Source organism: Calonectris borealis, chromosome 3 (genome assembly GCF_964195595.1).
Source record: "Calonectris borealis chromosome 3, bCalBor7.hap1.2, whole genome shotgun sequence".
Classification (NCBI taxonomy): domain Eukaryota; kingdom Metazoa; phylum Chordata; class Aves; order Procellariiformes; family Procellariidae; genus Calonectris; species Calonectris borealis.
Window position 1 is genome coordinate 117,702,378 of NC_134314.1, and position 13,943 is coordinate 117,716,320.

Below are 13,943 nucleotides of genomic sequence, written 5' to 3' on the forward strand. Positions count from 1 at the left end.
TGCTAACAGACAAGCATGCCTGTCTGAAGAAACCATAGGCACACACACACACTGTAGACCATTCCGTCGTACACAATCGTCACAGGGTTAGGCACTCGGACTATGGTTAGGTAAAGAGGTGTGAGGTGAAATACACAGGCACTTTTACTTGGTTACTGGCAGCGTCCAGTCTTAAAAGGTAGTATTAAAAACTCTTAAATAAATTAATTTCAGTTGCCCCTTCCTTAATGGTGCAACCTTTTTTATAAGCAGCCTAAAAACCCGAAAATTCTTCCGGCCCTGTTTTCTGTGTCCTCCTCTGTCTTTATACACACCGCTTTGTGTCCTTAGCGCTGCAGACTGACACGCTCCCTGCCCTCACCCTCCTGTCCTGGCACTGCCTAGGCCCTGGAGCTGCAGGAAGCCATCCCCACACCAGCCTTCTTGCTACCTTCGAATTCCACCAGCAGCCCACTGTTAGCTGTCACCGCCAACAATTGTCATTTCGCAACTCTGGCCTGGAGGGAACGGCTTCAGTGAACTGACGATTTGTTAGAAAATCGTTCTCTTCAGATGGCAGTAGAGCCCAGCTGTGAGAAATCCCCTGAAACAGGACTGCTCCCTAACAAATCTGAATCCTATGTGCAAGCAATCAAAAGACATTTATTTATATAAAGTTCTGTAAAAAAATAAATTTTAGAACAGCATAGTTTCATAGAGAAAAACATTTTCTACAGAGTTCCAACTGCAAGATTTTTATATTGTACCATCATTAAATAAGGTGGGACACCATGTGAATTCCATTGCACTAGAAGAAATGCAAAGCATCTTTTTAATATAAAGATATACAGAGCATTCTAGACAACTACAGCTGTGTTACAGCTATGTGTTCTTTTGGATTTGGTCCAAAGAAACCTGAGTCTGTTTCCAGAGAGAATGAAAAAACATTGCACAGACAGCTGATCACTTGTTTCTTGCTGAAGGACACTGAAAAGATCACTCCCTGCAGCTCACTTTGAGTCTAGTTTCCCCGACTATCAATAGTGTCCTTTCTTGGACTCTGGTCTTAAGTATTCACCTCACAGTCGTCACGCTGCTTAGAAGAAAGTCGGTCTGTTGTCAGAGGCCAGTGACTGCTCCCAGTGGATTATCACCTCTTCTGCTCCCAAATTTCAGCCATGTTTAGGTCTAAGTTGTTAAGGCCTTTCAGAGCTTGAAGGTTTCCAGTGTAAAAAGCTACATCTGAAGTCACCAGTCTGCAGTGAAACATACATACAACAAGATTAGCACCTGAACGGCTCACATCCACCTGGAGTATTCAGAAAAACAACCGGGGTTGGTTTGTGATTTGGGCACACGATTACAACAATCCATGTTCAAATACTACGCCTGGATTAGATGTTTCAAGTATTGGTTCAAAACTCAGTGCTAGGGCGGTGGTTTATTTTACAGGAGCGACAGTACACGATGACTGCTAGGTGGTGTAAAACTAGTTACAGGGCAGGGAGATCAAAGGACGAGTTCAGAAAACTCAGCAGGAATTGGGCATCTAAAACTTCTATTCTCTTGCTGTAATCCCAGGCTTATCTTGACTTAAACCCCTGATTCCGTTGCAGCTTAGAATATTAAATTATTGCAACATTAACTTCTGTATTCATAAAAGCAACCGAACAGCAAAACAGTTATATTGTTTACAACAGCTTATACAGAGTTAAAATCCCTCATACATTGTTGAAACGTATCAGGGGATGACAAACATGATCATGGTGTTTTCCAGTTAGAAAGCAGCAAGACATAGGCATAAAAGTTGTATTTTCATAGTAAAAAAGTTTACCAGAATTCACAGACCTGGATTTTTACTATTATTACAGAAACACGCAGTTTAAAATAGGATGAGGATCAGAAAAGCATGTTCAAAACTAGGTCAATGAAGACTGCTGGAACAGCAGCAAGTGAAATCCAGCGTTTGATGTTTCCCTTCTCAAAAGGCCCCGACGACACACACACAACTGCTGCCACGAGGGAGAGAGACTCGGGGCATTGCTGTTCCCAGCTGCAGCTGAGAGACCCTTCCGACCGCAAGGATGACTCTGCTGGGACATACACCACCAGCGTGTCCCCGAGCCTGCTGTCAGAAAGGGATCCATTCGCACCATCCAAGCACCAGCACCCAACACAAATGAAGGGAGCGGCACAAGGACGGCACGGCAGGCGGTTCAGGACTATGCTAGAAACCCCAGCGTGAAACACTCCCGAACACAGGCTGGGTGCTCTCATCTCAGCTGGGGCTGCTGCGGCCTCTCCTATTCAGGAAACTTGTTGGCTTACAAACACCTTAGCAAGTACCGAGGGCAACTGGATGTTATCTTGCAAACACACCACAAGCACAGAAAACCATTTCAGATAAACTCTTTCACAGAGCACAAGGAGGAGTAAGCTTAAGCAGGACAAGTAAGAATAAGTTGGACAGGAACAAAACTCTTCTTCATTCCAGCAACATTTGAAACATTTATGAACTTCCCTCTCGAGCTTCTTCAACCCAAGACAAGGCTTTCTCGCATGTGGGTAGGCTGACTGAATTTCACCCCTACCACACTGCAAATAAACACCCCCAGGTCATCAAGAACGGTTATAAACCCCACCGTTTCAGGGGACAATCCAACTTACAATAGGATTCAGCCTGCAAGAGGCTGTACGCTTTCCTGGGAGGCGTGGGACGCCAGGCACAGCCAGACACCCCCTCTCAGGAGAGGCACCGCTGACCTGTTCTGGTGATGGAGGGTTGGGACAGGAAAGGGGAAAAGCTCTGTGAGCGTAATCTCTGTTTCAAATCTAGCTCTGCTGTAAAAACAATTTCTGTGTAGAAGCTGCCCATTGCACAGCTGAAATACCACTTTTTCCTATTTTTACTTTGCTAGCACTATGAGTCATCATCCACATTTCAAAACTGCTTCATGAATCACGCAGTTCTTGCGAACTAAACTCTGGCTACTGCTGTCACACAAAAGGAGAAAAAGCAATCCACAACCGAGGAACCTACGGCAGGTTTCCAGTAGGACAATGCCCAACTCCCAATCTATTACCAAGCTGACTGCGTTCCTAGTTACTGTGGAAAGGCACAAGTTATGTCCTTTACTGTAAGAAAGCTCCAAACGGGACACACTAAAACACAGAGGGTGGCTGCGTTCTGCAATCACGACTTTCTTGCAGAAGACAAAGCCTGCTTATTTAAATTAAGTGGTAAAAAAAAAAAAGTGCCCAAACGTACCCATTCAGAGGTCCTCCATCATTGACTACGTTTAGGTGGGCCAGCTGTCTCTTCAGGTGAAGTTTGTAGCTTGCGTTAATTCGTAAAAACAACATCTAGAAGAAACCACAGAACCAGAGTAAGGAACCATCCCCGTGCTTGCATCACTTCCTACAGCGAGGAAATACATTGCGAACATCTTAAATCACTAACCTTCAGTTTTGTTTTTGCAATTCACGTGATTTTCCCTTCTGCCAGTCCTTCGGCCTCCTAGTCTTTCTGGCCATATACAATTTATAACACACAGGACAGTATACACCCTCACTTATTTGTTACGTGTTGCACTCAGAGGACACGTTCTTTGGAGCATGTATTTTTCTTCCCTGTTGCCTGAAGCATCTAGCAACTTGTATTAAGGCTAGAAGATAACATCTCTTTCCTGTACTATAACCACCTAAAGTCTTTTCTCCAAGAGAAAGCATGAAAAAAGCAGTTTGAAGGGACCATTTAATTCAGTGCAAAAGAGAAACTACAACTTAGTGCCTTCAGTGACTGTATCAGTCCTTCCTGTCCTTAGATTTACAATTCTGCAGTAGCAACAACTGCAGCAAAATACTGAAAAAGCACATCTGGTAGAGTTTGGCTGCATAATACATTTAGGGATCTTCAGAAGCCACTACGTTTGAGCAGTGTTACAAAACAATTCCCTAAAACGGTTGTACTCGAGCCCCAAAAGTGTTGCCATTTGTGTAGAATTTCAGCACTAATTCCTGAATTGAAGATCCACCTCTCTAGACATTAAAATGCAGCTCAAAATGCTGGAATAAGTCAGTTCTTTTTGCGTGTCTCATCGTTCTCCCTGCACATCCAAACACTTACTTCAGTTCAGACCGAGCTGTCTGCGTGACTGCTGCCAACCCCCTTAATGTGTGGGTTTCACAAAGACTCAAAAAAGAATTTTTTTTTCCCCCCTAGGTAAAGCAGAAGTCTCTCTTGTTACCGAGTTCATGCGCATTTGCAAGGGAGGTGTTACATGAATCTCAGAAATAACATTCACCTGAGTTTGCTCCTCAGGAAGGAGATCATATATAGCTTCGTGCATCTTTGCCATTTGCTTGCAGATATTTCTGAAGCATGCTGAAGGAACAGGAGCTTTCACTTCATACTGGAAACAAAAACAAAACCAGTTACTCCTTTCTGCCACCTTAAAACAGTTTATAGAGGAGAATTTCCAACAGCCGTCTGAAACCCTGCATTGCTAATGATGTCATGAATCAAGACTCATTTAGTGTACCACAAATTAAAACGGTCGCTGGGCATGATCTGATTCAGCCAAGGACTAACATCACACAATCTTTCTTTATAAGCAAACAGTAACATTCAAACCAGTATGAAATCTGAAGATTTCCCAACTTCATCTATTCATCTTTGTTAGTTTGAATTGCTTCTCTTTGCTCATTACTTTTTGTTGGTTTCCATTACCCCATGAATTACAGATGCAGAGAGAACAATCACTGTGCCAGCTACCCAGACGCATGCGATGTGGCCTGCTAGCTGGTCCTCTCCTTCAGATTTGTGTGAGTCAATGACAGACAAGCAATTCTACCTCTGATGAATATGCCCCTCCAGTACTTCATGAGGGAAAACTACTTCTCTAAGATCACATGCAACCAAATTTCTGAAGAAACAGGGAAAGGAAAGCATAAAGAAATGGAAGCTCCTGAAAACTCAATATTGGCCATAAAAACACCTGAACAAAAAAAACCCCACAAAAACATTGCAGAAATACCTCAGAAAACAAAGTACAAAACGTCGCTTCTCCTAGTGACTGAGATCAAGAAACAAGACACTGGAAACCACCAGATGTCAAGAGACTTGCTACAAAGGGAACAAAATTCTTACATCCCCACCCTGGATAGGGAAGATCTGAATGTGATTTCTGAAGCACTTTGAAAAACTGTCCCAGGAACAGTGAAGCCAGCTCTTCAATTCCTGGTGGAGAGCCTGTGCTAGCACAGGCCTGGGTTAAACACTGGTAGGTCACCTTTGGTAGGGTGATACTTCCCCACAGAGCTTTGCACAATTCAGTGGAAGAGCTGAATCATTATAACTAAATTATTTACAAACACATGGGAGCAGATGCTCTCTCTTATGCGAGCCTGAATTGTGAAAGAGAACAAAGCTTGCCTGAGTGTGAGAGAAAAAAAGAAATGGGGAGTTTTGAGAAAGTCTTTACGGGAAAGCCAAACCGATGACCTAATTTTGACAGGAGAAGTAGCAGAAAAATAGTGCTTACTGCTGCAGGAGCCCTGCTCCCCGCATGGGACAACCGCACAGCGTACAGGATTGTGCCTCAAGACATGAGAGTTAGGCAACAGATGATTTACAATTTACCAGTATGCTGTAAAGCCAAAGGGAACTAGCAAGCTGCAGCAATGGCTCTTGCATGACTACAGACAAATCGAACTCTTCGTGGTGACGGGGGAAAAGCAACAGCACCAGAAAGAAACATGAGCTCCAGCCCTGCAAGGTGCTGGCCATTTTTATCTCCAGCTAAGGTCAAGAGTGTGTAACACCATGAGGGATCAGACAAAAATTTACTGCTCTTCTGTCCAAACAGTCACAAGACAGCAAGCTCCAAGAGAAGCTAAGAACTCGCACTGGATTTTTTCCATGAACATTTCTCCCTTTTTAAAAACCTATGCCTTTTTCACTTGTTAATTACAGCTGTTAAATACCCTGTTCCTGTTTTACCTCCCTGCCAAAGTTAACAGACAGATGCTGCAAACTGTCTGTGCTGGTGTGAAATGCCCCGCTGAGCGCGCGGCCTCATCACGGTGGCACCCTGTGAAGACAGCTCCCGCTCCACGGAGCTCCCAGAGGGAAGCAGAGCCTGGAAATGGAAGAGTAACTCATCCACGTCACCCAAGTGCCAGGCCAATGTCCCTTCTACTGGATCAAACCATTTGTCTCCTACAAAGCAGGTTTCTAGACCATGCAATATTTGTTTTTAAAGCATGCTGGACACGCACTGCTATGAAACTTGCTTGCTTACTCGTTCAGATTTACACGCTTTAAAGCAGGTGACCACTTTATCCACAAGGCACTGAAATATTTGGACTCTCACGAAAACATATAAAACAAAGAACATACTGACATGGTTGCACTGACATGCCCATTTGCAAATTTCCTGGTTTTATGTTCTTCACAGCCTTCAGTACCAAGATTTCATTATTTCAGGAACAAGATGAAATATATGGGATATATAGGGTATGTCAGGAATGGAGGCAAATCAACACATGGTCTCCTTTTCTCCTGTACTCTGTGGGTTGCATTCACGTGAGCCACGCACTCTCACTCAAGCCTTTAAGAGCTCTAAAGGACAGGAATATTCTCAGTTTATATCTCTTGCCACCTCACAAGAGGATGATGGCCTATAAAGACGGAAGGACAGTAAGGGATGGATACTTACTAACTACCATCAAGAACATAAACTGTGTTACTGGTTTGTTGTGGGCTAACTTGTTTAGTATCAATAATCTAAATTCTTGCATTTGTCTTTTATTTTCAAGAGATAAGAGGTAAAGTAACCAAAAAGCCATGTTACTTCATAGAACAGGTATTTTTATGTGGGGCAAAAAACCAAAAAAGTAGCAGACCACTATTTGGATCTTTAGAAAAGGGCATAAACATTTTTAAAAAGTATAAATGCAACAGGGAGCAGGGAATCCTAATTTAAATGCTTTGGGTTTTTTTTCCCCCTAAGTTTAGGTAACACTATTTATTAGCCCAAAGAAACAGATTAAAAGAAAATGCACAACATAAAATAAAAAATAACATAACAGAAACAGCAAGCAAGACAGAAATGCTGCCTGTCACAGCTGCTTCACTGCAGCCCCCATCAGCCTGTCCCCAACCTGTGCTCCAACAGGGAGATTCTGCGCCTCTCATGAGCTCCTACGAGGAAGAGGTTGGCCCAGGCGAATCAATCAAATTGGTCAGTAAAGAATTAATTTTTTTCTCTCATGAAACAGCTTCTTTTTTTCCTTTTTTTTTTTTTTTAAGAGCATAAGATCCAAAGCAAAACACTACGCTTTAAAAGCTCATGTACTTCATCCATCAGATCTGTGGGCCCAGCAGGTCCCATCTTGAGGCAGTCTCCCACAGCGTATTCTGCCTCGAGATGAGTCAGAGTGAGTGGATCCAGTCAAGGACCGACCTGTTCCACTGACGAGTGTTCAAAAACCAAAAAACACTAGGAGCCCTTCATGGGACAGCTATTAGCGTTGCTACACAGCAGAAATTGCTAAGCGCAGACCTCTAGCCCCCAGGCCTGCAGCCCAATAGAAAAGCTGGTCCTTCCCCTCCAAAAACTCTTCCTCCTCAGCAGTTTTTTGCTGTTTCCTCAGCTGCAGGAAATTACACGCTCCCCAATTCCAAAGAGGCACCGTCGGGAAGAGCAGGAAACGGGAACTGGCTCAGCCTGACTGCAGACAAGAGCTGTCAGTGGATAAAACTGCTGAGGGTAGGAGAGCACTTCAGTTTCTACACACCAGAGCATCTGCGCCAGCCAAAGCATTTCTGTTACTGCTGAAGGAGTAAACGAACAATTTTTTTTGTGGGGGTGAAGGCGAACGACACCCAGTTGGCAAATGTTAAGACAAAACACATTCACAATTACAGCACAGAGCTTTGTGTTTATACACTTTAAAGAAGTTCAAACAATTCCTGATTAGGAAAGTTTAAGACTCCATTTGAAACATTTAGACTGTATACAATGAGACCTCCAATTGCAATTTAGACAGTGTACAATTATTTCCATAAATCATTACCTTGGATAATAGTTTGTCAAATAAGCTATCCATTATGGCAACGAGCTTTGCTGAAATTTCAGCTATGTGGTCGTGATAATCCTGTAATGGAAGAAAGCAGGTTTTATTTACTATCTGATGGCATTCATATTCTTCAGAGCACAGTTGAAAAGTAGAACTTTGCATTTAATTAGGAAATGCCGAAAGAATTACCTTTGTAATGTGGTCAAAATGCCTGAGCATGCTAAACTGCTTCGGCTGCAGTCGAGCTTCAAAATGAGCCCTGATAATCGGAATGTAGTGTACGATTAGCTGCAGGCAACGTGAAGAAAGGGCTGTAAATCCAGAAGCAAGAGAGGGAAAGAAAAATAACTTAATTATTACACAGGAAGAGTCATTTTGTATCGACTATATCTCCTTAACATAAATAACAGATCTGACACAATTTAACATGCCTTTTTTTTTTTTTAAAAAAAAAAAAAAAAAAGCATTTGTTTCCACTGGGAAACCCCACCCAGTGAAGACGCCAGACTAGTACCTGGCTATTCACACCCAGCTTCTGTAAGATACGGGATAAAGGACTAATTTTACAAGAGGCTTTAAGTGTCTACTTGACATTTTGAGCCCTGAGCACACGCAGACATCAGAGAGATCTCAAAAGACCTGACTCATCAGCTGCCTAACCTCGGTAGCCACATTCTCAAGGCATCAACATTTCTTCTGCGAGAGGTGTACATAAACACTCTGCCCTGCCAATGCTGAGCTGCCCAGAGCCAGCTCCTGCCTGTGGTGCTGGCACGATTCCCAAAACTGAGCTTCTCCTGTGCCCACCAGGCCCTGAGCCGGCAGCAGGACACACGGTGGTGCCAGAGTGGTCACCACACTGGCCAAGCCTTCTGGAGCAAAGACCTGACCCAGCTTTTCTCTGCTCACTTGTGTCTGCTCCAACACTATGGCCCATGGCCCCTTGGGGGGAAGCCTCTCAACCCATCCTCCTCAAGCTATTCCCTTTTAAAAAGGGAAATGCAGACTGGTAATCAGGACACCCTGAAACACGGGCACTGCCCGTTCAAACACCTGCTTCAACCCATCAACCAAAGGCTCTTAAATTTCAGGAGACAGTTTAAAACTGGGGGTCTCAAATAGCGTGTCAGACTTTTCTGTAGCACGGAACTGGCCACCTAGTTCTCCCCAGCTTTTCAGAGCAGCTAAAGCAGCCCAGGCGGGTAGCTTGGGGCTGGCAATTCAGCCTAATAGCCGCACACTGAAAATAAGAAACTCTAAAGCCCAAATCATAGTTTGGATTCAGCAGGCAGATGCAGAGCCCTAGCTACCTGACTGTGCCGGGACGCTCAGCCACATCAAGACTAACTATTCGATTCAGAGCCACCCACAGAAATAATTTTGCGCATTACTGACATGCGGTTATAACCCGCAGGAGCTGGATGTGGACATGGCGTTACAGAATACGGCACCACGGGGCAGACGGGACAGCACAGCTCAGCGAAATGCACGGGGAGACAGGGGTTTGGCTGCATGCCTCCACCTAGTACCTCCAATCTCAAGATCTGAACACTAAGCAGCTCCCAAGCATGCCAAAGCCACCGCTGAAAAAGTAACTACACCTTCCCGCAGTCAAAACATTTTCATGGGTAACTTGCTAGCCTGTATATTTGTTCTTATGTTTCCTTCATGTAACACAGTGAAGCCTTACATTTAAAGGGATCCAGTAGACAGCAAAGGAATTTGATGGATTTTAGTGCACCCCTTAATCAGACAATTCACTAGCCTTTATACATGTTTTACACCCTAACCAGCAAGGTCTTACGGTCTTACCATCCTCTATGTTCCATGCATGGCACCACAACACAAACATAGCTTATCATAAATGTTTAGGGGGGTTTTATGTTTGTTTTTTTTTAACAGGCAGGAGAACAAGCTTTGACATTTTAAATATAGAAATCCATACCTAGGTTTTTTGTAGTGATTGTTTTTAAACCAACAACTTGTAATGCACCAGCTCCAAGCACTAGTTGGCAACTTCTAGAGTTGAAATACTGTGAGAAAGAAAAAGATAGTGAAAACGCATGCTGAGTCTAACACTACACATAACCACAGTTCAGAAATACCATCAATAGAATTTCACAAGATTAAATAGATTATTATGAAGGACGGTACCAGAGTTTCACATACTCCTTAGTACAGAGGAGTCCCGGACTGTTAATTAGTAAGACAAAAGGAACTTTTTCACCACTCTCAGTAGTCACTGGCCCGAAGTATTTTTTGACTCAGCTTATGCTAAAGCACTCAAGGCAGCATTTCAGCAACGGGCTGAACAGATAATAGAAACACTGCTATTAAAAACACAGTTAGCTACTCAGTGATTTCAATCCAGAGACTAATTTCTGCTTCTCTATGAGACCTTTGGGTGAGGCTTCTCTCAGCATGAAAGAAAAGCAGCAAGTCAGACTTGCTGCACACCAGCTAAGTTCAGTCTTACTTTGAAAGTTGTACACAAGAAGAGCTTTGTACTAGAAATGTATAAAACATACTTCTCAAACCAGGACCTTGGATGGAGTGACGGGGAAGGATCTCACTAGTTTTGCTAAGTAGAGTAGACAAGTGTAATATCAGAATGGAAAATATCAAAAGAACAAGTTTCTGCTCTGGCTCTAGACCTTCCCCACTGCTGATGTTAAAGAAAACTTGAAAGCACTGAAACTCACTGCTGCTGAGGTGGCTGAATCTGTGTTTGTAATACTATAAAATACAGAGATTAAGAAATGATGCACGTCAAAAGCCACATCAAAAACCAATACTGTAAGAATTCCAGGTATAGCGGACGTCTCATGACTTGATCTTCCTAACTTAGTCCCAGGAGAAAAGAAGTTATCATTAAATGCACACAGGCCAGCAAAATCTCTGGACAATAAGACAGTTCCTGTTAGCATATTCTGCCTTATTTTGGAATTCTGCTCCATCACCCAGCTTGAGACACCAGATATTCTAGACTGGCTTGGGTGATGCCGTAGAGACGGAGGAGCTGTGGCTGTTGTCCCCGATTCCTGCACTGAATGGAGAACAGAGGTCGCAGGGCTCACATTTGAACAGAACTGTCCTGTTTACACTGCGGTGGAAATTTGGAGGCAAAAGCTTCAGAGACCTGACACTTTCTCATGCACCTGAAGAAAGATTCACAAGAAATTGTGACACAGCTGCCCTGCAGCTTGTATCTGCAACACAAAGGATTTCCCTCAGATAGAGCTCCTTTTTTTGGGGCCACAATCCTGCTTCACAGGTCTTAGTTCATGATAGTGCAAGAACAAATGCAAAATTTCAACCCTCCTTGAGTAAAAACAGGAAAAAATTTTTCTGGCTATTGCCAGAGTCAGTTGCAAAACTCAGGATCGTAGAGGATACACCGTGAACCACCCACACCCGCTCTGGGCTGCTAGAGCTAGAAAAGCAACCCAGACCTAGTGCTACAACTGAACCTGAGCTACACGTGGCCCCTGACCTGAGAGACGCATAATCTACTCTGCTCTCGGGCAGAAGTCAGGGTCTGAAACTGCCTGACATTCACTTCATCTCCTCCTCCTCCTCCTGAAAAGCAAGACCTTTTCTTATGCCTCCTGGTGGACTTTAGAAGTAGATCCACTGAGCCAAAGACCGATATATCCTAAGCAGCCTAAGCTTCTCTGAGGTATTTAGCTCAGGTTAGCGCCAACTCATTGACTGCGTGGCAGACCATTAAAAACATGCTCTATAAAGGATGACAGACACTGATACTCTCCCCCTGCCTTTCGTGGATATTACTCAGTTACCGGATGGCCTGTTGCAGACAAAGCAGCGAGGAAACAGCATGCCTGTAACATCAAAAGAGCAATACCCCCTCCTTGTGACTGCTTAGAGGAAAGCATTTCTGCATTCTGGCACCGTGGCTGCAAGCCTTCTCTTGTCTGCACCAATTAAACAACTCCCGTAATTATGATCATGTTTTTGTCCATACACGGATGTCATTTCACTCTGGTTGTAGCCACAGTTCAAAACAGCCTAGAATTTCATGACCTGGGAACACTTTGCAGTTTCCATCACAATAAAGACTAGCTCTTGCTACCTTCAAAGCTTGCTAGCTCTGACAGTTGTCAAACAAAAAGCGTAGTGACCTGCAAGGACACCTTGAGTGGCCCTTACTTTGTTCAAAGTGTAATAAATGAGCTTTTGTTTTTGCTAGCTGTTCTTGTCATCTCTCCAATTGATGGCACCTTGCTGCCAGATAGGAAATACGGTAATTAAACCGCACATGACGTTTGAATACCAAGGAAAAAAACACAAATGACAGAGCTAGAACAAGATATGGAAGGAATAGAGAAGTAACACAGAGATGCAAATTTGGCCAAATTTGAGGGATCTGCTGCTATTCTGCCTGCCTGCAAAAAGGTGCTGCAAGACTTGAGTGAAGCAGCAGCTGGGGAACGAGAGGTGAGGAGGGGCACCCCCAGTCCCAGACTGACTGATTTGCCTTGGATAGTGCTTTCAAAGGGGAAGGTTTGTGGATGAATCCAAATGAGGACTGCAGGGAGGAGTGTTCCTGCATCTGGTTATTTAGATAAGAACTACCAACGGGAAGATTATTTAAAGGTCCATCTCCCATGGTGTGTTTCCCCTCCCCTGTCCCCCACCTTATGTAAAATATACTTTTGGAGAGTAGAATCTGTTCATCTTTTAATCAATTATGCTTATGTTCAGAACTCTAATACCTGACATAACCTTTGTGGGCAAAGACACAAGTGAAAACCTTGAAATAAATTAACTGCTAGGCTTTGGAGCCTATAATATATAATGACAGTTTTAAGGTGCATTCATGTGCTCCTTCTATTATTGTTTACTTATATTACCTTGCAGTATCTGTGCTTTAGCAGCTTTCCTCTTCTCTGATGAGAAATAAATGACACAAAGGTCCTGGTCTTTCATCATCTTTACATTTTACAACAGAAGCTTCATCCCATACTATTTTTCATGCTTCTACTGACTATACCTCTACTGACTTGTAAAAACCAAGGGACTCGTTTCCTTCCTGAATATAGATATATCTCTGTGGCATCTGGGATCAAATTGCTTTTTCTTCGGCAGCATTAATCCTACACCCAGCCTGAAGGCCAGGCAGCTATGACAAACACTACTAGATGGGATTTCCAATATTCCAGGTGAACAAGAGGAAAGACAGCCTTCCTGAAGTTAATTCACACAACAAATTGCATCTTTAATGCCCTTAGCTTAAAAGGCTACCTTATGGCACAGTAACATATGCATCATTTCTAGACAAATCATAAAAGCACGTGAAGCATTATAGAGAGTACGACACGTACTCTGCCCTGAGTACCCCTGATTAGCACAGACGGTATATTTGTAGTCATACCTTCAGTAAATCAGACAGGCGGGTAAGCATGTCAGTGGTGATGGAAGGAATGTTATCCACACACTGGCAGTACTCAAGGATTATTCTTATTAACAGCAATACTGTCCTACAAGAGAGGAAACAGCCAAATGTCATCTCAGTGCACAGATGATGTTGAAAAATCAAACACAGGCCAGTCATGTTGATAGAAAGCTACCTAATGCTAGAGATTATAGCATTAAATAAACCCACTAATCTGTCTGAAGTATAAGTAAAACATAAAAGGAGATATACATAAAGATGGTTATAAAGAATACCCATTCCACAGGGTGGCGTGTGGAAGAAGTACTTAACACATATGAGGGAAAATCTCTAAGGTTCATTGGTGTAACTGTTTAATCTCCAAAAAAGCTACTGTGGAACTAGAAGTCTCCACGTAGATGTTGGCAGGGGACAAAAAATCCAAAGCTCCTTTCTTGTACTACTGTGTAATTCTGGCCAACTTTGA

General features: G+C 43.2%; 1 protein-coding gene across 6 annotated transcripts in view; it reads right to left on the reverse strand.

The window, feature by feature from the left end:
- Positions 1–901: 901 nt before the first annotated feature.
- The window catches only part of VPS54 (VPS54 subunit of GARP complex), a 52,263-nt gene continuing 39,221 nt past the window's right edge, over positions 902–13,943 (reverse strand). For all 6 annotated transcript variants that reach the window (XM_075147606.1, XM_075147607.1, XM_075147608.1 and 3 more), the window contains 7 exons: positions 13,457–13,562; positions 10,007–10,094; positions 8,251–8,372; positions 8,059–8,139; positions 4,284–4,391; positions 3,248–3,342; positions 902–1,235 (listed from right to left, as the gene is read on the reverse strand). In XM_075147606.1, the coding sequence (XP_075003707.1) occupies positions 1,130–1,235; positions 3,248–3,342; positions 4,284–4,391; positions 8,059–8,139; positions 8,251–8,372; positions 10,007–10,094; positions 13,457–13,562 (706 nt within the window). In that variant the 3' untranslated portion in view covers positions 902–1,129. The remainder of the gene's footprint in view (positions 1,236–3,247; positions 3,343–4,283; positions 4,392–8,058; positions 8,140–8,250; positions 8,373–10,006; positions 10,095–13,456; positions 13,563–13,943) is intronic.